Source organism: Chelonia mydas, chromosome 8 (assembly GCF_015237465.2).
Source record: "Chelonia mydas isolate rCheMyd1 chromosome 8, rCheMyd1.pri.v2, whole genome shotgun sequence".
Classification (NCBI taxonomy): domain Eukaryota; kingdom Metazoa; phylum Chordata; order Testudines; family Cheloniidae; genus Chelonia; species Chelonia mydas.
This window is the reverse complement of record NC_057854.1, coordinates 104,557,716-104,580,365: the sequence shown is the minus strand read 5'-3', so window position 1 is coordinate 104,580,365 and position 22,650 is coordinate 104,557,716. Positions and strand designations below refer to the sequence as shown.

The following is a 22,650-nucleotide window of genomic DNA, read 5'->3' as shown; positions in this document are numbered from 1 at the left end:
GGCAGACCCCCCGGCGAGGCCCCCGGCCGGCGCCCGGCCCCGCTGTCAGGCAGCCAGGGCAGCAGCGCCGGGGCGCGAGCGCGGCGCCCGCAGGCCTCGGACCCGCCCCCCCCGCGCCCCGCCCCGCCCTCCCCGCGCGCGCCCGCGCCCGCGCCCCGCCCCCCGCCGCGCGCCCGCCCGCCCGCGGCTGACTGAGGGCGCGGACAGACAGACAGACAGACCCCCCCCGGCGCCTCGCGCCCCCCCCGCCATGCCGCCCCCGCCGGGCCCCCCCGCGCTGGGCCGCTGAGGCGCCGGCAGCGCGAGCCCCCGCAGCCCCCCCGCGCAGCGATGGAGCGACGGGGGCCGGCGGCGCCGCAGAGCCTGGACTTCACGGTGGAGAACGTGGAGCAGGTGAGCGGGGCGGGGCCCGGACCCCCCCGGGATCGCACCCCCGCTGTGTCTGCCCCCCCCCGGGATCGCCCGGCCCCCACCGCTGTGTCTGCCCCCCCCCGGGATCGCCCGGCCCCCCCCCTGCTGTGTCTGCCCCCCCCCCGGGATCGCCCGGCCCCCCCCTCTGCTGTGTCTGCCCCCCCCGGGATCGCCCGGCCCCCCCCCCGCTGTGTCTGGCCCCCCCCGGGATCGCCCGGCCCCCCCCTGCTGTGTCTGCCCCCCCCCGGGATCGCCCGGCCCCCCCCCCTGCTGTGTCTGCCCCCCCCGGGATCGCCCGGCCCCCCCCCCTGCTGTGTCTGCCCCCCCCGGGATCGCCCGGCCCCCCCCCCTGCTGTGTCTGCCCCCCCCCGGGATCGCCCGGCCCCCCCCCCTGCTGTGTCTGCCCCCCCCCGGGATCGCCCGGCCCCCCCCCCTGCTGTGTCTGCCCCCCCCCGGGATCGCCCGGCCCCCCCCCCGCTGTGTCTGCCCCCCCCCGGGATCGCCCGGCCCCCCCCCTGCTGTGTCTGCCCCCCCCCCCCCGGGATCGCCCGGCCCCCCCCCGCTGTGTCTGCCGGCCCCCCCCCGCTGTGTCTGCCGGCCCCCGGGATCGCCCGGCCCCCCCCCGCTGTGTCTGCCCCCCCCCCGGGATCGCCCTGCCCCCCCCCGGGATCGCCCGCCCCCCCCCGCTGTGTCTGGCCCCCCCCCGGGATCGCCCGGCCCCCCCTCTGCTGTGCCTGCCCCCCCGCAGGATCGCTCTGCCCCCCCCCCGGGATCGCCCGGCCCCCCCCCTGCTGTGTCTGCCCCCCCGCAGGATCGCCCTGTGTCTGCCCCCCCCCCGGGATCTCCCAGCCCCCCCCCGCGCTGTGTCTGCCCCCCCGGGGATCGCCCCCCCCCCGGCTCTGCCCTGGGCTCCCCGGGGCATCGCTCCCCCCACGCCCCCAGCGCTGCAACTGTCCTGGCCCCCCGCCCTGGAGCATCACCTGCCCCAGCACAGTGACTGCTGTGGGCATCCCGGCTGGGCCCCCTGCCCTGGGGCATCGCCCCCCCCTTGGCAGCCGGGGCTTGGCCTGGGTGCAGGGCTGGTGCAGAGCCTGCCGGCCGTGCCTTGCCCAGCTGTCGCAGCTGGCGGCTGAGCTAGCGGCAGGGGGACTGCGCGTCAGTGTGGCGGAGCCTCGCCGGGCGGCTGGCATCCCTGCGGAGCAGCCAGACTGGGTTTTTCTTTGGTTTTTGCCTCCACCAAGGGGGTGTGCTGCTGTTGGGGTCAGTGACAAGAGCTGGTGCAGGTCAGCGGGTTTCACCCAGCCGCGGTGGTTTGCTCCGGCCTGTTTGCCTCACTGTGCCACTCCCCACTGGCCTTCCCCTCGGGCTGTGACCCCCAGGGCCCTCTTTGGAGACCGCCCTTAAAGGTGACCCGCAAAGGGGACAAAGAACGTGGGCTTGTGGCCTTTCTTGCCGATGGACATGAAGGGCTGGAAGGTGTGTTTCTTCCCCTGCTTGTTTTGTACATTGGACATTCAGATGCTGTCTGGCATGCCCGTGAAATGACACTACGAGAACCAACCTTCAGCAGCAGACCCGGGGCGGGGGGTGTTGTCATCATAACGTTCTGGAGAAAGGCCCTCTCAGTAAAAGATTCAGCATCTACGTCCTTCCACTGCACATCTCTGAGGCCCCCTAAGGCCTTGTCTCTGCGAGGGAAATCGGGGCCCAGAAGTCCCTGCTGGTGACACACTAATTGTGATCACAATGATGGAAATTGGAATGCAGACATTGGTCAGGTGTCTTTTAAAGTGTCACTGTCTTTTGAGCAGGGTTAGTGGACATGTGGCTGGTCTGCCCTGGGGAGCTGCTGTGGTGGGAGGATATGAGAAAACCTCGTAGTGCAGCCTGTGAAGTAGGTCAGGAGCATTCTCCCCATTTCACAGAGGAGGAGATCCAGGCCCAGAGCAGTCAAGTGATATGCCAGAGATCAGTCGCAAAGCTAGGGGTAGAATTTGGGCGTCTAGTGTTTTGCTGAGAGATTCAAGTTATTTAAACTTTTAATTTCTCTCTTCAAACCCCAAACTCAACAAAACAAACCCCTCCCAGGAGTTCTGACTCCCAGTCCTGTGCTCTAGTCACTGGTGTGAGCACCACAACTCTCCCCACAGCCCAGCAGCTCTTTGAGCAGAATGCTCCTCTCCGCTCCTCTTCTGCCCCATGGAGCAGCAGTGCCCGCTTGCTCATGCCATTGGTGTGTGTTTTGACTGATGATGCTGTTCTCCCAGGGAGGCTCCTAGCATTTCTTGCAAATATGCCAAGGGGCTATGAGCTAGTTACTTTCACCACCTCCCGCAGTTCCCACCCGGTCCTCTGGTTTTTTTTTTTTTTTTTTTTTTAAGAATAGGTTTTGTGGCTAACTGGGTGATCCATGTGCTGCAAACCCTACTCCGGTGTCACCAGATTCATGCCGTTCTTGGGGTGGTGGGTAACTATAATACGCACTTCTATCGTGCCGGTTGGTATAGTATTTGGGTGCGGTAATGGTCAGTTCGTTATGCAGCAGTCCAGTGGGTTATCAAGAAAGCAACTTTGTTAGCCTGCCACTCCCTTGGCTACAGAGGGTCAGATGAGCAGACTTCTGTGTATAGTCTTAGAATCGTAGGACTGGAAGAGACCTTGAGAGGACATCTAGACCAGTCCCCTGAACTCAAGGTAGGACTAAGTATTATCTAGACCATCCCTGACAGGTGTTTGTCTAGCCTGCTCTTAAAAATCTCTGACAGTGGAGATTCCACAACCTCCCTAGTCAATTTATTCCAGTGCTTAATCACCTTGACAGTTAGCAAGTTTTTCCTTATGTCCAACCTAAACCTCCCTTGCTGCAATTTAAGCCTGTTGCTTCAAGTCTATCCTCAGAGGTTAAGGAGAACAATTTTTCCCCTTCCTTGTAACAACCTTTTATGTACTTGAAACTGTTATCACGTCTCGCCCCCACCCCCGACCCCCAGTCGTCTTTTCTGCAGACTAAACAAACCCAGTTGTTTCAATCTTCCCTCATAGGTCATGTTTTCTAGACCTTTAGTCATTTTTGTTGCTCTTCTCTGGACTTTCTCTACTTTGTCCACATCTTTCCTGAAATGTGGCACCCATAACTGGACACAATACTCCAGCTGAGGCCTCATCAGTGCAGAGTAGAGCGGAAAAATTACTTCTTTTGTCTGGCTTACAACACTCCTAATACATCCCAGCATGAGGTTTGCTTTTTTTGCAACCATGTTACACTGTTGACTCATATTTAGCTTGTGGTCCACCCTGACCCCCAAATTCCCTCTGTAGTAACATAGTCCTCACTTGTACAGGACACTTCATCTGATGATGATAAAGCACTTTATAAATGTGAATTAATCGTCAGTCTCTCTGCAGAGAAGGTAAATCCTGTATAAATAGAGAGAGATGATGATGTGGCTGGCCTCAGGCTATGCAACGCCAGAGCTGGGAGTAGAACCCAGGTATCCAAGCCCTGTATTTGTACAGTGCCTAGCACAGTGGGCTCCTGGTCCATTACTCAGGCACCTGGATGCTATGGTAATATAAAGAATAATTAATAATAATCTCTCTCCTGCTTTAGAAACAAAAGGACACTGGCAGTTAGTTTTAGACCACAGTTATGTTTTTAAAAAGGCTTTTCAACAGAATAGAAATGTTAAGAATGTTCTACAGTATCAGTGAAAAGAGGGTTCTGGTTGCACATGTCCTCCTTCAGGGTTGTGGATCACACTAGAGCCTGGAGACCCCCAACGGTGGGGGGCAGTGTCAAGCATTGTCTCAAGCACTGGACAAATACATGAAAGAGGGAAATCTTACAACCTTCTATAAGGCAAAATAATGATTACAGGCAAGGAAAAGCTTCCATACAAAGAGAGCAGTTCTAAAGGGGATGTGGTAGAGGGTATAATAAATGATGACTGGGCTAGAGATGGTGGCCATCTGCCACGAGAACAAGAGTCAGCCAATTCCACTGAAAGATGACAAATGGAAAATTAAGCAAAAGAAATAGTTGTTTATGTAATTAACTTGTGGAACTCATTGCTACAAGGGGTCACTGAGATCAGGAGCTTAGTAGGATTAAGAAAAACTATTGGACGTGCATTTGGATAATAGAGGATCCATAAATACAGCTTTACTGATGGGAAGTGTGTATGTGTTGTGGGAGGTGCCAAGCAGTAAGGTCATTCCCTAATTGCCCAGTGGGTGGTTTCTTGTGCCTTCTGCTGAACCATCTGGTCCTGACCACTTGTGGAGACAGGACACTGGCATAGCCGGACCATGGGTTTGATTGGGTGTGGTGGCTGCTCTGTCCCTGAGAGACTGCAGTTGTTTGTAACAATTATATTGTACACTAGCCATGAGCACAGCGAGATTGTACAGAGTCATTCAGGTAGTAGGTAATATTTGGTATTTGCCCCTGCAGGCTACTGGCTTAACCATTGTCTGGAGCTAGAGAGCCAGAAGGTGACGCTGACCTGTCTGTTGTTGCTGTCTGAGACAAATTAAACATGGTAAAAATGATGGACAGGAAGTGGGAGCTGAGTGGCCCAGTGAACAGATGTTCTTCAGGACATTGTTACAAGGACCCAAGGTGGGGGGGGAATATGGTTCTGTCTGGGGCTTGAGCACCCCACTTGTCTACTTGCCTCTGGTGAGCGGGAGGATCCTACACTAGCAGTGTCTGCAGAACTTAGCTTTCATTGTCAGAAAATCAACCTGTTTCTAGCTCTCACAATGGTGAAGAGCTTTCAGGGTGTGACTGATAAGGTGAGATCTGCCTCAGCCTGCAGCCAGCTGCAGTGCCTCTGCTACTGCTCAAGGCCCTCCTAAGCAGTGGCAGAGTAAAATGAACGAGTCTGTGGTCAGTTGCATTGATGCTCTCTAGAATCCAGTGAGCAAGCTCCTGCTGCTTTCTGGAAAAGCTCTGAGCAGTATCAAGGCCAGCCAGGCATTTAAGTTAACCATGGAGTTGAGGACAACACATAAATGACTGCTGGCGAAGGCAGAGTAGCAGAGAACTTTCCTTACAGTAGCCAAATGGCTCTGGGGCTTGGTTTGAGGGGTGGGAGACAGAGGTTCTCTTTCACAGGCATATCTGTGGGATAGGTGAGCTTAAAATGGATTAGACGTGCACTCTCCAGGGGCTGCTCAACAGATGGATCCAGTAACAAGCTCCAGAGACAGCCAGTGGGAATCCCAGTATCCTCCCCTTTCCCAGAAAAAACAGATGTTGGTTTTCTCACCGAGGCGTTGCCCCTGGGCTCGCTCATGGGCACCTCATTCATGTTTGTCCCGGGTCTGTGTCTGGAAGGCTTACTCCTCTGCTTAGTAGGTGGCCTTGGTCAGGACTCTAATCCCATCTCCGACACTGCCATCCTTTGTGCCTTGGGTAAATCTCATCTCCTCTGCCTGGGATCTACCAAGTGGGGACAATGCCCCTGGGAAGGGTGTGGGGCTGGTAGTGAGGATTAGTGAATCTCTGCAAAGTGCTCTATAAACGCGGAGCTCTGCAGTCTAATCTGCATATGTTTAGTCTACTGGGTCATTCTGCTCCTGAATTTTCCCCCAAGGGCGCACGCAGACAGAGATGGCTCTTTTGTTTGCGCCAACAATAGAACGAATGTTGGCTCTCTGAAAGGTCAGTGGCACTCCGGGTGGTGATTAGCCCGGCATGTGCTGGGTGAGTTGCTGGTGTGCAGAAATGGAGCTCTCCGTGCTGCTCTGGAATGAGGCTCCCTGCAATCTGGGAGTAGGTGAATGTGCTCACTCGGATCTGCAGCTTCCCTTCCCCCAGCCTGCCTGAGCCTTTCCCTTTGCAGGCCTGGCAATCTCAATATTGTGCTTTCCTGTAGCTGCAGCTCCGTACTGGGTGGGCTCAGAACTGCTGGCGAGCTGTTCTGGGTGAGGGGCTTCACAATTTGGGGGTGTGGCCCTGTTGGTGGGAGTGGGGTTTTGGGGGCAGAGCCCCAGTATAATGAGTCACTGTCCAGATCGGGCATCAATAAGAATTAAAGGCAGCTTTAGAGACATGGGGCTGGAATCACTTAGTGCAGGGTAAGCAAAGCCCTGGGGTTCAAAAGCCCTTTGCAGTGACAGCAGGAAAATCTACTGCATCTCTGCTTTTCCAGAGCAGGGTTTTGGACTATTCTGAGACTAAGTAAGAAATTGGCTCTTGCTGGGGGCTGGACTCCTGGGAGGGCTACTGGGGGAGCAGCTTTGTCTGTTGAGTCTAACGAATAGACAGCGCTCCTACTGGGCTGGGTTTTCTCTGCCGTTTGAGTTTTATGGCAGCTCTAGTAATGACATCCGACAGGACTAGAAATGTGAGGTTCTGACTCCCATCTGGGTCAGGTTAATGCAAACACTGGTGCTTGGAATATGAATGGCTTAAGGGAATTGGGAATGGATTATGGAGCCTTTCATCTCCAGGCCACTTGATCTAAGCCAGCCCCAAATAATGGTGGAAGGTTATTATACACTGATTGTTGGTGGGGCGGCCTCCATCCAGACAAATGGCTGCAATTTAAACACTTTACTGGTGTCTCAGTAGAGCCCAAGGATAAGTCGGGAATCTTCTTTTGCCTGTATAGGGGGCAGGTGCACTTGCGGTCTGTGCTGCACTTGCTCTGTGGATATACAGGCTCTATGGTGTGTGAATCCAGCACCTTTTGCTTGCATGAAACTGCCAAAGAGAGAGAAAACTGGTGGGCAAGGTGGGGCTGTGAGGTTTTCCTCGGCACGGCAGCCATGGGCTCGGCCAGGTCTCCCTTTCACCCTCCTGCTGGTGCCTTGGTTTATCCTGAAAGCTCACTGCAAACAGCTAAGCAGCAGGTAATGCTGTTGGTTCCCAAGACAGTGCCAAGGGCTGCACCCTCCCCAGGTGCCTGGGAGAGCTCTCTGGAACCATATTGAAATGTGCAGCCCATAATCTTGCTCTGGTCTCTCAGTGCTGAGCTCCTTCCTGGCAGACAGGAGGGGAGAGGCCCCGTCTCTGGCTGATGAGGCTCAGGAAGGTTTTCCTTGCTGTCAGAGGGTTTCCCAGCTCTTGGGCTCTAGAACTTCATTGCTTTCTTAAGCCAGGCTTTACAGGCAGAAGCTGCACTGATTTAAGTTAAATCACTTTAAAAGCCAAATGACTTAAACGAGTGCAAGCCGGGGTGGCCGCACATGCATCAGTCAGTCCTGGCTGCTGTGCGCTCCCAGGGGGCCTGGGCTGGCTTCCCCTTCCCCTCACACCTGCTGGTGAATAAGGCTGAGCTCGCGCAGGTGGAAGAGTTGGCTTGGTGACAGGAAGGGCTCAACAAGCCAAGAACGCCAGCCAGTCCTCAGGGCCTGCTTCCTGAGGCATAGCCTGTGCGTAGGCAGGTAGGCAGAGGCATTGGGTCTTGCCCAAGGCAGGGCTGCCCTGACGGCACCAGCCTCATTTCCGGGAGGGAGGCATACACCACCCTGCAGTATGGCCTCCTCTCCGGTCTAGGTGGATTATTGCATGCTGATACCTGACCTCTGCTGGCCACACCTCCCTGTTAAAGCGGAGTCAGCAGGCTGCATTGTAGGACTCTTGTCTTGCCTTTTGGTCCTCGCTGGGTTGAGATCTGCGGTATCCAGCACTGCAGCTGGGGGACAGGGAAAGGAGGCTAAACCTCTCTTTCCCTGCTTTAGATGTATTTCATCTGCCCCAAATACCTCGCACCTTTGAAAACAAAGAAAAGCCCACAACTTTCCTGGATGATTCAATATCCAGGCTTCTATGGAAACCCCAGTTGCACCTGCTCCCTTTCTGCTGGAGCTGTGGCTGATCTCCTTTCTGCATCCTGCCCTTTGCTTCCCCGCCTTTCCCCCTTTGCAGTGCTGGAATATTTTGCTGATGTGCCCTCTCTGACACAGTATAGTGCGTATTTATAGGGCTGCGTATGTGACAGGTTGGATCACAGAAACACCCTTGGGGCTGCCAACTGATGTGTAGAGACTACTTCTGCCCCTGCTTTCCCTGCCCTCCCAGCTTGGGACTTCAGTGCCCTGCCTGGTTTGAGCCAGACCCACTAGCCTGCTGCAAACCCAGACCCAGGTCTGAACCAAGTCCCTTAACAGCTGTAGGCTTAGACTGAAAGCAGGTTAAGAAGTGTTCCTGTCTTTAACACTCAGATGCCCAACTCCCATTGGGGTCCAAACCCCAAATAAATCCATTTTACCCTGTATAATGTTTATACAGGGTAAACTCACAAATTGTTCGCCCTCTATATGTCACGGAGTGTGGGGGAGTCCGGGCCCTGCACCCCTCTTCCTGGGATCCACCATGACTCTCAGCCAGCCAGTAAAACAAAAGGTTTATTGGACAATAGGAACACAGTCTAAAACAGAGCTTGTGGGTACAACCAGGACCCCTCAGTCAAGTCCTTCTGGGGGGCAGGGAGCTTAGACCCCAGCCTTGGGGCTCCCTGCATTCCAGCACCAAACTGAAACCAAACACCCCCCCACCCCCCGCAGCAGGCTCTCGCCCGCAGCCTTTGTGCAGTTTCCCGGGCTGGGGTGTTACCTCCACCCTCCTCCCCACTCCTGGCTCAGGTGACAGGCTCTCAGGTCTCCCATCCCCAATGAAACTCCCCTGCCACATTCCCACGTCAACACTCCCCCCTCCCTGCTGCATCACATCTCTCCCCCTTTCAACACTGAACTGAGCGGGGTCACTCTCACCAGTGACCTGGGGAAGTTCAGGGCCCCCTTTCCGGGACAACGCATCCGCTATCATGTTGGCACTTCCCTTCACGTGGACCACGTCCATGTCCTAATCCTGCAGGAGCAGCCTCCACCTCAGGAGTTTGACGTTGGCTCCTTTCATCTGGTGTAGCCAGGTCAGGGGAGAGTGGTCGGTGTACACGGTGAAGTGTCGCCCGAAGAGATAGGGCTCTAGTTTCTTAAGGGTCCACACCATGGCCAGGCATTCCTCCTTGATGGCCGCGTAGTTCTGCTCCCGGGGTAGCAACTTCTTGCTCAGGTACACGATGGGGTGTGTCTCCCCCTTTTCATCCTCGTGCATTAATACCGCCCCCAGTCCCGTGTCGGAGGCGTCGGTGAACACCACAAAGGGTTTGTCAAAGTCTGGGTTTGCCAGAACTGGGCCACTGACCAGAGCCTCCTTCAGCGCCCGCAAAGCCTCCTGGCACTGCTCGGTCCAGACGACCTTCTCTGGCTAACCCTTCTTGCATAGCTCAGTGATGGGGGCGGCTATGGCACTAAAGCAGGACATAAACCTTCAATAGTATCCTGTCAACCCAATAAAAGCTTGGACCTGCTTTTTGGTGTGGGGAGCGGGCCAGTCTCTGATCACGTCCACCTTGGCTGGTTCCGGCTTTAGGCGGCCGCTCCCACCCAATGGCCCAGGTAAGATACTTCAGCCATCCCCACCTTGCACTTCTCCGCTTTTACGGTCAACCCAGCCCCCTGGAGTCGGTCCAGCACTTGTCTAACCTGGGACACATGGTCCTCCCAGGTCTGGCTAAAGACACAGATGTCATCAATATACGCCACAGCAAAACTCTCCATCCCCCTCAGTAGCTGATCCACCAGGCACTGGAAGGTGGCCAGTGCTCCCTTGAGGCCGAAAGGCAGGGTCAGGAACTCACAGAGCCCCAGAGGGGTGGTAAAGGCCGATTTCAGCCGGGCATCTGCATCCAGCGGCACTTGCCAGTAGCCCTTTGTAAGGTCCATGGTGGTAAGGTATCGAGCTCCTCCCAATTTGTCTAGGAGCTCGTCAGGCCTGGGCATGGGGTAGGCATCAGATACAGTGATGGCATTGAGCTTCCGATAGTCCACACAGAACCGGACCGACCCATCCTTTCTGGGGACCAGCACCACCGGTGAGGCCCAAGGGCTGGCAGATGGCTGGATCACCCCCAAAGCCAGGATGTCCCTGACCTCTCTTTCCAGGTTCTGAGCAGTTTTCCCTGTGACTTGGAAGGGGGAGCATCTTATCGGCGGGTGCGATCCTGTCTGACACAGTGGACAGTCAGATTAGTGCATCCAGGCTGGTTGGAAAACAGCTGTCGGTACGGATGCAGCACCCCCCTGATCTCAACTTGCTGGGCAGCGGTTAACTGATCCGAGAGGGGAATTGTTTCCAGGGGGGAGCCAGCCCTGGTCTCAGGGAATATATTTACCAAAGGGTCGTCTCCCTGCTCCTCCCGATGTCCACACACGGCCAGCACCACATTCCCCCTAGCATAATATGGCTTCATCATATTCACATGGTACACCCGGCGGTGGTGCACCCGGTTAGACAGCTCCACCACATAATTTACCTCATTGAGCTGCTTGACAACCTTGAAAGGGCCTTCCCAGGCGGCCTGTAGTTTTTTTCTCACGGGGATGAAAACCATCATCTGATCCCTGGTGGCGTAGGTGCGGGCCTGCACCGTGCGGTCATACCAGACCTTCTGCTTCCTCTGGGCTCTGGCCAGATTCTCCCTGGCCAGGCCCATGAGTTCAGCAAGTCTCTCTCGGAAGATCAGGACATACTCCACCACTGACTCTCCATCAGGAGGGGCCTTCCCCTCATGTTCGTCTCTCATCAGGTCCAGTGGGCCCCTTACCCTCCTTCTATATAACAGTTCGAAAGGTGAAAATCCGGTAGACTCCTGGGGTACCTCCCTGTACGCGAACAGCAGGTAAGGTAAGTGCTTGTCCCAGTCCTGCAGGTCCCTCTCCTCATGGTCCGTACCACACTGAGGTCAGCCAGGTCCCTGAGCTTCCACAAGGAGGGATCTTTCTGCAACTCGGCCTGGAACTCAGCGGCTGGGGAAGGGATGGGACCCGGTTCCCTCTCACTGGCTGGGTCTGAGGCCACAGCCTCTCTGAGCCGTGCCCCTTGGCGCTCCCTCCCCACCAGGGTAGGGTCCTGCGCCTCCAGTGTGGTACCCTCCCCGAGGTCAGGGCACAGTGCCCTCGCCAGCTCTGGCTATGGGTCACAACCAGGGTGGTCTGGGGGTTGCTTGGCCAGTCCTCTAGGTCCCTCCCCCAATCAAAACCTCAGTGGGCAAATGGTGGTGCACCCCCACATCCTTGGGCCCCTCCTTGGCCCCCCATTTCAGGTGTACCCTTGCCACGGGCACCTTGAATGGGGTCCCGCCCACCCCCATCAGGGTCAGGTAGGTGTCGGGCACCACCCGATCTGGGGCCACCACCTCAGGCCATGACAGCGTCACCTCCGCGCCCGTATCCCAGTATCCATTGACCTTCCTCCCATCCACCTCCAGGGGAACAAGGCACTCTCTCCGGAGGGACAGCCCTGCGCCCACCCTGTAAACGGAGAACCCTGAGTCCAGAGCATCCAGCCCTCCGGAGGAGCTGGCCTGGGGTTCTCTTCCCTCCTGAGCAGGTGGTAAGCTGGCATCCCCCCTTGCCTGGGCCGTCTGCCCCTCATCGAGCTGGGTCCCTACCCAGTTGACCGTGGGTAGGTTGGGTCTGCTCAGTCTGTCCCTGTGCCTGGGGCACTGGGTCTGTACGTGGCCTCTCTGGCCACAGTGATAGCAGCTCAGGTCACGTTGGTCCCCTCGAGCGGGTCGGATGGTCCTGACGCCAGGTGTTCCCCTTGGGGGAGGGGGTTCTCCATATTTCCCCGCTGGGAGGTCCCATGGTGACTCTCTCTCTGCATCGTGGGGGGGCCTGTTCTTTTGGGACTCTTCCCTGCTGCCCCCGACCGACTGTTCACAAACTCGTCGGCCAGCTGCCCTGCGTGCTGTGGGTTCTCTAGCTTTTTGTCCACCAGCCACAGCCTCAGGTCGGAAGGGCACTGTTCATACAGTTGCTCCAGTATGATTAGGTCAAGCGGGTCCTCTTTAGCTTGGGCCCCAGCTGTCCACTTGCGAGCATATCCCTGCATCCTGTTGGCCAGTTGTAGGTAGGTGACCTCAGGCGCTTTACGCTGACTCCGGAACCTTCTCCAGTACATCTTGGGGGTCAGCCCAAATTCACAGAGCAGGGTCTGTTTGAACAGTTCATAGTCCCCTGCCTCTGCCCCTGTCATTCGGCTGTACACCTCCACGGCTTTGGGGTCCAGTAAGGGGGTGAGGAACTGGAGCCTGTCTGCAGGGTCAACCCTGTGCATCTCGCAGGCATGCTCAAAGGCCATCAGGAAGCTATCTAGGTCCTCCCCCTCCTTACGCTGGGCCAGAAAGCACTTATCAAAGCTTCTTGCCGTCTTGGGTCCCCCCTCACTCACCGCAGCCGGAGCCCCACTGCTCCTCAGCCTGGCCAGCTCCAGTTCATGCTGATGTTGCTTCTCCTCCCGCTCATGCTCATGTCGCTTTTCATGATCCTCCAGCTCCCTCATTTTCATCTCCCTCTCCCATTCCAGCCGCCTCCGCTCCAGGGATGGGGAGCTCCGCCAGGAGGATCCCCTGCTGGCTGCTGGGGTCAGGGTGCCCTCGGTACTCACTGGGTTTCCCTTAACCCCTCCCCTAGGCATAGGTAGGAAGGGTCTCGGGATGTCCTGGGCAGCAGTCTGACTCCTCCCAGCCCGGTCAGGCCCCAGGGCCCACGCTGCGTCCCCCGGGCGGCTTCCCTCAGGGACAGGGATCGGGTCATCCAAGCGATCCTTCTCCTCCAGCTGGGCAATCAGCTGTTCCTTGGTGGACCTCCCAACATGCAGCTCCCTCTGCCTGCACAGCTCCACCAGGTCACTCTTAAGGCGTTTAGCGTACATCTCCCTGCTGGCCACTCGCAGGCCGGGCAGCTTTCCACGGTTTCCAGGAAGAACCCAGTCCTTCTTGAGGTCACCACATCTTTGCCAGGGTCGAGCTGCAGACTCCTCCGCCCCTGGGACCACTTGCTGCAATCCCCCGGGGGACCCTGTTACTGCAAAAGTCCTTCTCTCTGGTCACACACTCCCAGGGGTTAACTGCCCCCTGAAACCGTCTCTCTTTGAATCTTCAGCACTCCTGGTCCCCGTCAATTCCCCTTCATTTTATTGCTCCCCAGTCACTTACTGCAGGAAGTGCCGTCTACAGGGTGCAGCTCATCTCACCGCTACCACCAGTTGTCACGGAGTGTGGGGGAGTCCAGGCCCTGCACCCCTCTTCCTGGGATTTACCGTGACTCTCAGCCAGCCAGTAAAACGGAAGGTTTATTGGACAATAGGAACACAGTCTAAAACAGAGCTTGTGGGTACAACCAGGACCCCTCAGTCAAGTCCTTCTGGGGGGCAGGGAGCTTAGACCCCAGCCTTGGGGTTCTCTGCGTTCCACCACCCAGCACCAAACTGAAACCAAAGCCCCCCCAGTAGGCTCTCGCCTGCAGCCTTTGTCCAGTTTCCTGGGCAGAGGTGTTACCTCCGTCCTCCCCCCACTCCTGGCTCAGGTTACAGGCTCTCAGGTCTCCCATCCCCAATGAAACTCCCCTGCCACATTCCCAGGTCAACACTCCCCCCTTCCTGCTGCATCACGCCTGCTGCAAACCCAGACCCAGCTCTGAACCAAGTCCCCTAACAGCTGTAGGCTTAAACTGAAAGCAGCTTAAGAAGTGTTCCTGTCTTTAACACTCAGATACCCAGCTCCCAGTGGGGTCCAAACCTCAAATAAATCCATTTTACCCTGTATAATGTTTATACAGGGTAAACTCACAAATTGTTTGCCCTCTATAACACTGATAGAGAGATATGCACAGCTGTTTGCCTTCCCCCTCCCTCCCCCCCCCCCGTTATTAATACATACTGTGGGTTAATTAATAAGTAAAAAGTGATTTTATTAAATACAGAAAGTAGGATTTAAGTGGTTCCAAGTAGTAACAGACAGAACAAAGTGAATTACCAAGCGAAATAAATAAAATAAAACAAAACACGTAAGTCTAAGCCTAGTACAGTAGTAAAACTGAATACAGATAAAAACTCACCCTCAGAGATGTTTCAATAAGTTTCTTTCACAGACCGGACACCTTTCTAGTCTGGGCACAATCCTTTCCCCTGGTACAGCCCTTGTTCCAGCTCAGGTGGTAGCTAGGGGATTTCTCATGATGGCCGCCACATTTGTTCTGTTCTGCCCACTTATATATCTTTTGCATAAGGTCGGAATCGTTTGTCCCTCTGGGTTCCCACCCCTCTTCTCAATGGAAAAACACCAGGTTAAAGATGGATACCAGTTCAGGTGACATGATCACATTTCACTGTGAGACTTCATTACCCACTTGCCAGGACACACGTATACAGTGAATGCATCCGATGAAGTGAGCTGTAGCTCACGAAAGCTTATGCTCAGATAAATTGGTTAGTCTCTGAGGTGCCACAAGTACTCCTTTTGCGAATACAGACTAACACGGCTGCTACTCTGAAACACGTATACGGGAAGACTTACAAGTAAAACAGAGCCATCTATAGTCAATTGTCCTGGTTGATGGGAGCCATCAAGATTCCAAACCACCATTAATGGCCCACACTTTGCATAACTACAGTAGGCCCTCAGAGTTATATTTCATATTTCTAGTTTCAGATACAAGAGTGATACATTTACACAAATAGGATGACCACACCCAGTAGATTATGAGCTTTGTAATGATACCTTACAAGAGACCTTGTGCATGATGAAGCATATTCCAGTTACATTATATTCACGCTCGTTAGCGTATTTTTATAAAATCATATAGAGTGCAACGTCACAGCGTGAATTCCACTCAGCCTTCCCAGTGGGTCTTTGGGGAGCAGACACCCCAAGTCTCTTCCGTGGATAGTGAGAGTTGGTTTTGATCACCTCCTTTGAGACAGGGTGATACTGGACCTGCGTGCTGTGACAGTTGCCGTGGCTGCCTTCAGATGAGGAGACTGAGGAATAGAAAGACAGGTGCATCTGCTTTCTTCAGAAAATGTTACTGCCCATTTACTGATGCCAGAATAGAGAGATCTGCAGAGGCTTCTGAGGCACAGGGCTGGATTTGGAGGGGCTTTCTCTTTCCCAGTGTGTTGCTGAGAGCAGCAGCATCCCCTGAGCTGCATCTTCTCCCAAAGCAGCGGAGACGTGACTTAGATGGACGTATGGCCTTGCCAGAGGTGAGGGCAGGTGTTTGCGGGGAAGTGTTTTGAGGGTCCCTGGGACATTCACGATTGCATCAAGTTCCTTTGCTCCCAGAGTACCTTCTTCAGTAATATTAGATTTATTTAAACTCCACCCAGGGCAAACCTTTGCCACAGTTCTTAGAGCCTTCCTTTGCCCTGGTAGCTGAATAAATGGGATGTCAGCATGGCTGTCCAGTTCCCAGCTCCGGTGCTCTGTCCTGGCAGGCCCTGGGCTGGAACCTTCACTGCCAGCTGCATCCTGTCCTGCGTTCCGCCCCTGTTGCGAGGTGGGGGAATCTCTGTCTCTTACCTGTTTGCCTGAATTTGTCCCTGAAAGTGACAAAGCTGTTGGAAAGAAGCACTGTGTGTGCGGATGCTGAGGAAGCTCCTCTCACCATCAGCCCTCTGCCGAGGCTGCTCGGTCCATGACCCACGGTCTCCCTGCTGTTCCGGTCCTGCGCTCTCTTGCAGCTCTGCTGATGCACTTGTGCCATACAGGTGTTTTCCTATCCTACCTGTGCTGCTGCAATAGGGCGGGCTGTTGCTGCTGTAATTATTCTCCCCCTTCCCCTCCACCGCAGAAATAGCCAAGCCTAATGCCATCGCCTCAGGATGGTCCATTGAGGCTTCAGGCCCCCCCAGGCCTAACCTGCCATTGCTGAATTGAAAATGATCTGCCTGAGGAGTAACTGGCTTGGCTGGAGGCCCCTCAGTGTGTTGTGTAGGGAGGGGACGACATGGTTACTGCAGGATTGACCCAGCGTCATTGGCAAGGCCTGTGTCACCCCACCTTCCACCCACCTGGGGAGGCAGTGCTGGCTGCCAGCAACCCTGCAGGATCGCTGGGCCTGGCTGGCAGGAAGCAGCAGACTGCCCATTTGGTCTGAAAGAGAATGGGCTTGTACTTGGGGAGCCCAAAGAAAATGATGCTGGCTTGTCCCCAGTGACTGTGCTTGATGAGGAATGAGCTGGGAATTTCCATTTTGTGCCCTGTGTTTGACTGCCTGCTCTCGTTAGGCAGAACAGAGAGTCTCCCTATCCAGTCGTGGTGGGGGGAAGGTGGTTGGCTTTCCTGGGGGGCCTGGAGCTCTGGTTGCTTGGTGTAGCCATGGTTTCCGTTGCTTGGTGGCAGTAGGCAGGGCTGACGCAGGAATAGGATGCTGGCTGCGTGGGTCTGCCTTTGGCCAGTGGGAAAGGAGCATCTTCTGCAGGAGACAACGCAAGAATGATTCCTTCTGGACATAGCAGCATGATAGCTTCTGCCAGCCAACAGTGCCGTCCTTTAGAAGTGCAGCCCCCGCTGTCTTTGCTTTGTGGGGGCTGCCAGTGCTAGGTCGCTGGGGCCATGGCTCGCATACAGGCACTGTGCTCCTGAATTCGCTGCCTGATGTCTTCCAGACCTGCTTCGCAGGCGGTGCACCAGCACCTGTATTATCTCTGTTTGTTCAGCCAGATAAACCCCCTGAGGTGCGGCATCTTGCTTTCATGAGGCTCCTGGGGGATGGGATAGGCTAGTGTGAGAACATACAGTGAGTTCCTGGTATGTGGGATGCAGGCCTGACTCTGTACCTTACCCCCTACTGCAGGGCACTGTGAATCCTATCAGCCCTCCGACTCCACTGACCGCTCTTGTCTGGGCACCCATCTCTGGTGAGCCGGCAGCCCCCACTCTTATTTATTTACCTAGAGTGCTGTCAGGGAGACAAACTGCTATTTTTTTTTTTGCTCTGTGCAGAAACTCATAGAAGGTGAAGAAAGGGAGGGGAGGGCTCCAGGGATGCCAGGTCTCTGGCAGGTTCCAATGCTCCCTTCTTAAAATATTAGTACTAGGATGAAAGCTCTAAAGCCGTCAGCTGGCACTCAGGCTCCTGGGGCTTGCTTGTTACTCCTTTCTTTGCCCCCCAACATAACCAGATTAAAAGCCCTGAGCTGTCTCTAGTGGACATCTGCGCTGTCACAGTGGGAGGCTTGTCAGAGTTCCCAGGTGGCTGCTATGCTGTGCAGGTAGCTAGGACCTTACCAAAGCTTAATGCACAGCATTGTAGAGCAGACACACTCCCAGCTGACAGCAGGCTTACCTTACTTTCACTCCAGCAGAGTTCTGAGATGTTGGAGAAACCTCATCCTTTGGTCGAGAGCATGCCAGGCAGGCCGGGCTGTTTACGAGGTCTAAGGTTACCTGGTCAGCTGTGGAGAAGCCAGCTCTGGTGTCAGACACACAAACAGTGGGCGGGGCAGAATCCACAAAGTCCTCCCTGGAGCTGTCACTTCCCTCTCTATCCACCCCCCCACCCCCACCCCCACCCCCACACACTCTGAGTTTCATTCCTTTTTCTTTCCCTGGCATCAGACTAATGTGCTTGTGCTGGTGATCAGGAGACTTCATTCTAGAGCCGAAGCCATGGTCCAGCAGGACTGAAGCAGCCTGGAGTGACAGTCAAACAGCAGCAGGTGCCAACACTTGCCTCTCAAGTGCCCTGGCATGAGAACTTTGCAGTGACCTTGTCTTCTCTGCCTGGGGGCATGGGCACACCATGCACTGAGCGGGCATTCTGTAGAGCACAGGTAGCCCTGAAGCGTGCTCTCCCAGCTCAGCATGGTGGGGTGGGGAGAGAGCACTGCTGCACCCAGTGTAAGAAATTGGGTCAGATTAGACCAGATTTCAGTAGGTGCCTGTCCCAGTGGGTCTGCTAGCTGGATTTCTCACTGGCATGCTGCAGGCAGTGACAGATTCCGGGCACAAATGCAGCCAGTCAGAACACTCCACATCAAACCCGAATCAGCAAGCCCCAGCGCAAACACCTCTTCTTGTCTCTAGCTGCCTTCCTGTTTGGTTTCTTAATGCAAGTTCTGTTTCATAACAGGAGTGAGGTTCTCCAGGTAGCACATTGTTGGGTGAGGACTGTGCTTCTCAGGAGGCTCCTGGCTGCTATAGCTAGATGTGTAACGCTATGTGGAGATTTCGGAGTGGTTAAGCACTTAAACGTCAGGAAGTGCCAATGGCAAAGTCAACAGTGCACCCTTAACTCTACCCCCATGCTTGTGTGCAGCATTTGGATTCTCTCGTTACCTGATTGCACACTGCTTCCAAAATGTCGCAATATAATGTAGACACGTGCCTTGCCTTTGCCTCGCAGCAGGGAGCTCTTGTCCTAGCTTTCATTTTATGCACTCACATTTTTCTCAGTGTCACAGTGCACTAGCCAGGCGTGGATTTAGACTGTGTGCCAAGGTCTTTTGTGTCTAACACAGGTACAGTGTTTTAATAGTTTACACTGCAATCCTGCAGCTGGTCCTGGCTGGTCAGCCCCTCTGAAATCGGTGGGGTCCATGCAAGCACCAGGCTCTGCATGCTCAGAGCCAGTGGCAGGATCAGGCTCTCGTCAGCAACTGTGTATTACGTATTCTTTAGTCAGAACCCACTGCCACCTTCTAGTCACAGCTCAGAGGGTGGGCTTGCACCTGCATTAGCTTCGTAGTTGGGTGGGCTGTCTGTGCCAGCACATTTTCACCAGTCATCTGCCATGTTGTACTTAATGTGTAATGTTGTGTAAGAATTGTTTCCTGCGCGCTTGTCGTTTAAATGACTTTAATGGACACTGTCTGACATACACACAGGAGTTCACTGTACTACAAATTGCTGCACCCAAGCTTGTAGATGAAACTGCATGAAACCTTTGTATTTTATTTGACAAACTGTATGATTGAGTAATCACAGACTCTGATGTAATGCATAATGGTGCATGCAAAGGGGCAGAATTAGGGTTATAACTTCGGCCTTATCTTTGGCATCTCCTAACGATTATTATTCGACGCTTGTAATGCAGTAGCAACTAAAGGTCATGACCAGGTTGGGTCCCGTTGTGCCAGGTGCTGTACAGATGTGATGGTCCTTTAGCAGAGTACTCACCAGGTTCTCCACAGTTTGATGTGAGATTTTTTTAAATCCCCTGATATAGAGGTACTCAGCAGGACCTCTTGGACTGGCCTGACCACACACTTTGGGATGGCACAGGAGGAAGCTCCTCTCCTGCAAGCCTGGTACAGCTTCTGCCTTGCAAAGGGTACTGTGACAGCAAAGAAAGTGAGTTTTTTTTTGGCTGCAGGCAGCTGAGTTCTAGTCAATCAACCCTGGTTTTATGCTATCCCTCTTGCTTCCCTTCCAGGGTTCTGCAGCCACACTGAAATGCACAGCCTCCCAGAATCCTGCTGCCTGCTTTCTTACCCAAACTCCATCCTCTCCGGTCCCAGCTGGGACCTCTTTCATTTCAGAATTGCTCTCTGTAGTCTTAAGGCTCTACATGGGCTTCTGCCTGCCAGCCAGCCTCTGAGGACAAGTCTCTCCCTCCCTCCCACCCCTCCTTTCCCTGCTCAGTCTTCATTGAGGACAAGCCTCTTCTGCTGACCAGACAGCAAGTGTGAAAAATCAGGACATGGGGTGGGGGGTAATAGGAGCCTCTATGAGAAAAAGCCCCAAATATCAGGACTGTCCCTCTAAAATCAGGACCTTTGGTCACCCTGCCCCCACTGGAGGTTCAGGAGCCTTCTCCTGGGCATCTCCTGCCATCCAGAACAGCCTCCCTGTACGTCTCTCAGAAACTCTCCTATTTTCCCCCCTCCACAAATGTTGTCTAAAGCACCTTCGTTTCGTAAATCTCTTCCTTTATCCCCCCTCCTGCTACTGCCTTAAAAACAGACGCCCTGGACCATGTCTTCACCCTGCCGTTTTCTGTAACATATCCACCCCGCTGCCTGATCTCATGCTGGGAAGTGGGGAGGTTTGGTCAGGAGGGTTTACTCCTCTCCAAGGCCTGAGAGCCCCACGGGAATTCCATAGGTTTTCGAGGCTGGAGGGGGGGCGGGGGTGACTTGTGAGGCCCAAACAGAGGGAGGAGGTGTTGTGCTAGATCTTGACAAGCAGCAAATGACAGTGATGAGTCAGAAATGAAGCTGAGCCTGTTAGTGTCATGATCCAGACTAAGTGAAGGGCCTCAGCGGTGAGCGCAGACGTGTAAGAGAAGAAAAGGTTCTTAGCATCTGGGGATGCAAGGAGAATGGTAATGTCTCTCCAGCTCCCCCTGTCTCATGTGCTGTGGTGCAGTCCAGTGAAGCAGGTCACTTAAACCAGCTGCTCTAATCCAAGACATGGGAAGTGGGGTGGTCTCTTTGGAGACCTAGAGACCGAGTGCTTGGAGGGCTGGTTTTGGGGCCTGTCCCTTGTGCTGTTGACTGGCCATGGGGCGGGGGGTGAGCCATGGCCCAGCCCTGCTCCAGTTCCAGTGTGCTCTTCTCTCTCTTCCAGGCACTCCATCAGTTATATTACGACCCAAATATTGAGAACAAGAACCTGGCTCAGAAATGGCTGATGCAGGCACAGGTCTCGCCCCAGGCATGGCACTTCAGCTGGCTCCTCCTCAATCTGGACAAGGTGCCAGAGATCCAGTACTTCGGGGCCAGCGCCCTCCACATCAAGATCTCCCGGTACTGGAACGACATCCCTGCCGACCAGTACGAGAGCCTCAAGTCGCAACTCTTCAGCCAGATCACCCGCTTTGCCAGTGGCTCCAAGATCGTGCTTACCCGGCTCTGTGTGGCGCTGGCCTCGCTGGCACTCAGCATGATGCCTGAGGCCTGGCCCTGTGCTGTGGCGGACATGGTACGCATGTTCCAGGCGGAGGACTGCAATGTGGATGGACGGGCACGCTGCCTGGCACTCCTGGAACTGCTGACAGTGCTGCCGGAGGAGTTCCAGACCAGCCGCCTGCCCCAGTACCGCAAGGGGCAGGTGCGCAGTGTACTGGCCCAGGAGTGCGGTTCTGTCTTCCCTTTGTTGGAGCAGCTGCTGCAGCAGCCGGACTCCCCTGGTTTCATCAAGCAGAAGGTGCTGAAGTGTTTCTCCAGCTGGGTGCAGCTGGAGATCCCGCTAATGGACTGCGAGAACCTGATCCAGGCAGCCTTCACCTCCCTGCAGGACCCGGAGCTCTTCGACACGGCTGTGGAGGCCATTGTCAATGCAATTTCCCAACCGGATGCCCAGAGGTAAGAGTGGCATTCCCTACTCCCTGCGCAGGCCGGGTCGTTTGAGCCTGTTTGCCTGCAGGGATGGTCTGGTCCCCTTGGGTATGAGAGTGGAGGGGAAGCCTCTGGATTCTAGCTCACTGAGCTGGCTGCAGACGGAGGCATGATGTCAATGGCACAGGTGGGCATAGGAGCCTGGGGGAGGGGAAGAGAAGCCTTGGCCTTGAGGGTTTCAATGCGGTGCTAGTCTATCTTGGTGACTTCTTATCCTGCCTTACCCACAGGCCTGGAGGTCAGGGCTGCCAGCTCTCTACATACATGTTACTGCTACTGTCCATCCCACTGCAGGCTGCCCAGACGCCCGCACGCTGAGCTGGCTCAGGCTGGAGAAGAGGGACATGGTTAGCCATTTAGTCTTTCTAGTGACTGGAGAGCAGGGCCTTGAACTCCATGAGTGCCGTTCAGAGGCTCCTTGCCACTGACCCATGAGCTCTTCCTCAGACTCCTGCTTTGACAGACGCTCTGTCTGGGGCTGTCTCTGAGGGGCAGCAGCTGCCAGCTCTCAGCTCTCTGAAGAGCCCTCAGGAAGTAGATGCTATGCAGCTCTGCCCTTCTCTCCTGCAGACAGGGTTTCCTGTTGTCTCTGTGTCTGAGGAATGAAACACCTGGCTGAGAAACAACTGGCTCAGCTCAGTCCAGGGAGAGCTCTGCTTGGCTGCACTGCAGACACCGGGCAGCCAAAGAGCATATTTCATGTAGGCTTGTCTCCTCTCTCTGCGTCCCTAGCGGCTTTGTACGTCCAAGGTGTGTTGATTCCCCTTTGATCTTCGTTGCAACTCTCCCTGGAGAGCGGAGCCATGAGACAGCGAGGACTAGGGGAGAGGCCCCCTCGGACCATGGCTCTAGCGCCCTTTGACCCTAATTAGGCCGTATCTGAGCAGCAGCCATCTTCCAGGCCGTGGCGCTGATACCCACAAAATGGAGAGTACGTGGGTCTCATCGGTCACGTTCCCACTTCATTGCTTAGCACCTCTCCCCATTTTCCCTGGGAGGAGAAGGGCTGAATTACAGATCTGGGTGAGCTAGGTGTTGCTCTGCATCAAACTATGGCTCTTCCACAGGAGTCTGCGTAACTGCCGGCATTCCCAGCATTG

The 22,650-nt window shown here is 55.2% G+C and overlaps 1 protein-coding gene across 4 annotated transcripts in view; it reads left to right on the top strand.

Moving 5' to 3' along the window:
- The first annotated feature begins 234 nt into the window (after positions 1-234).
- IPO13 (importin 13) overlaps positions 235-22,650 on the top strand; it is a 65,040-nt gene continuing 42,624 nt past the window's right edge. The window contains exons 1-2 of one of the 4 annotated variants that reach the window (XM_037906558.2): positions 235-393; positions 20,781-21,517. In XM_037906558.2, the coding sequence (XP_037762486.1) occupies positions 331-393; positions 20,781-21,517 (800 nt within the window). In that variant the 5' untranslated portion in view covers positions 235-330. Of the gene's footprint in view, positions 394-4,167; positions 4,271-15,442; positions 15,473-20,779; positions 21,518-22,650 lie in introns of those variants that run through there. The other 3 variants (XM_043520909.1, XM_043520910.1, XM_043520908.1) reach the window with 3 other exon arrangements.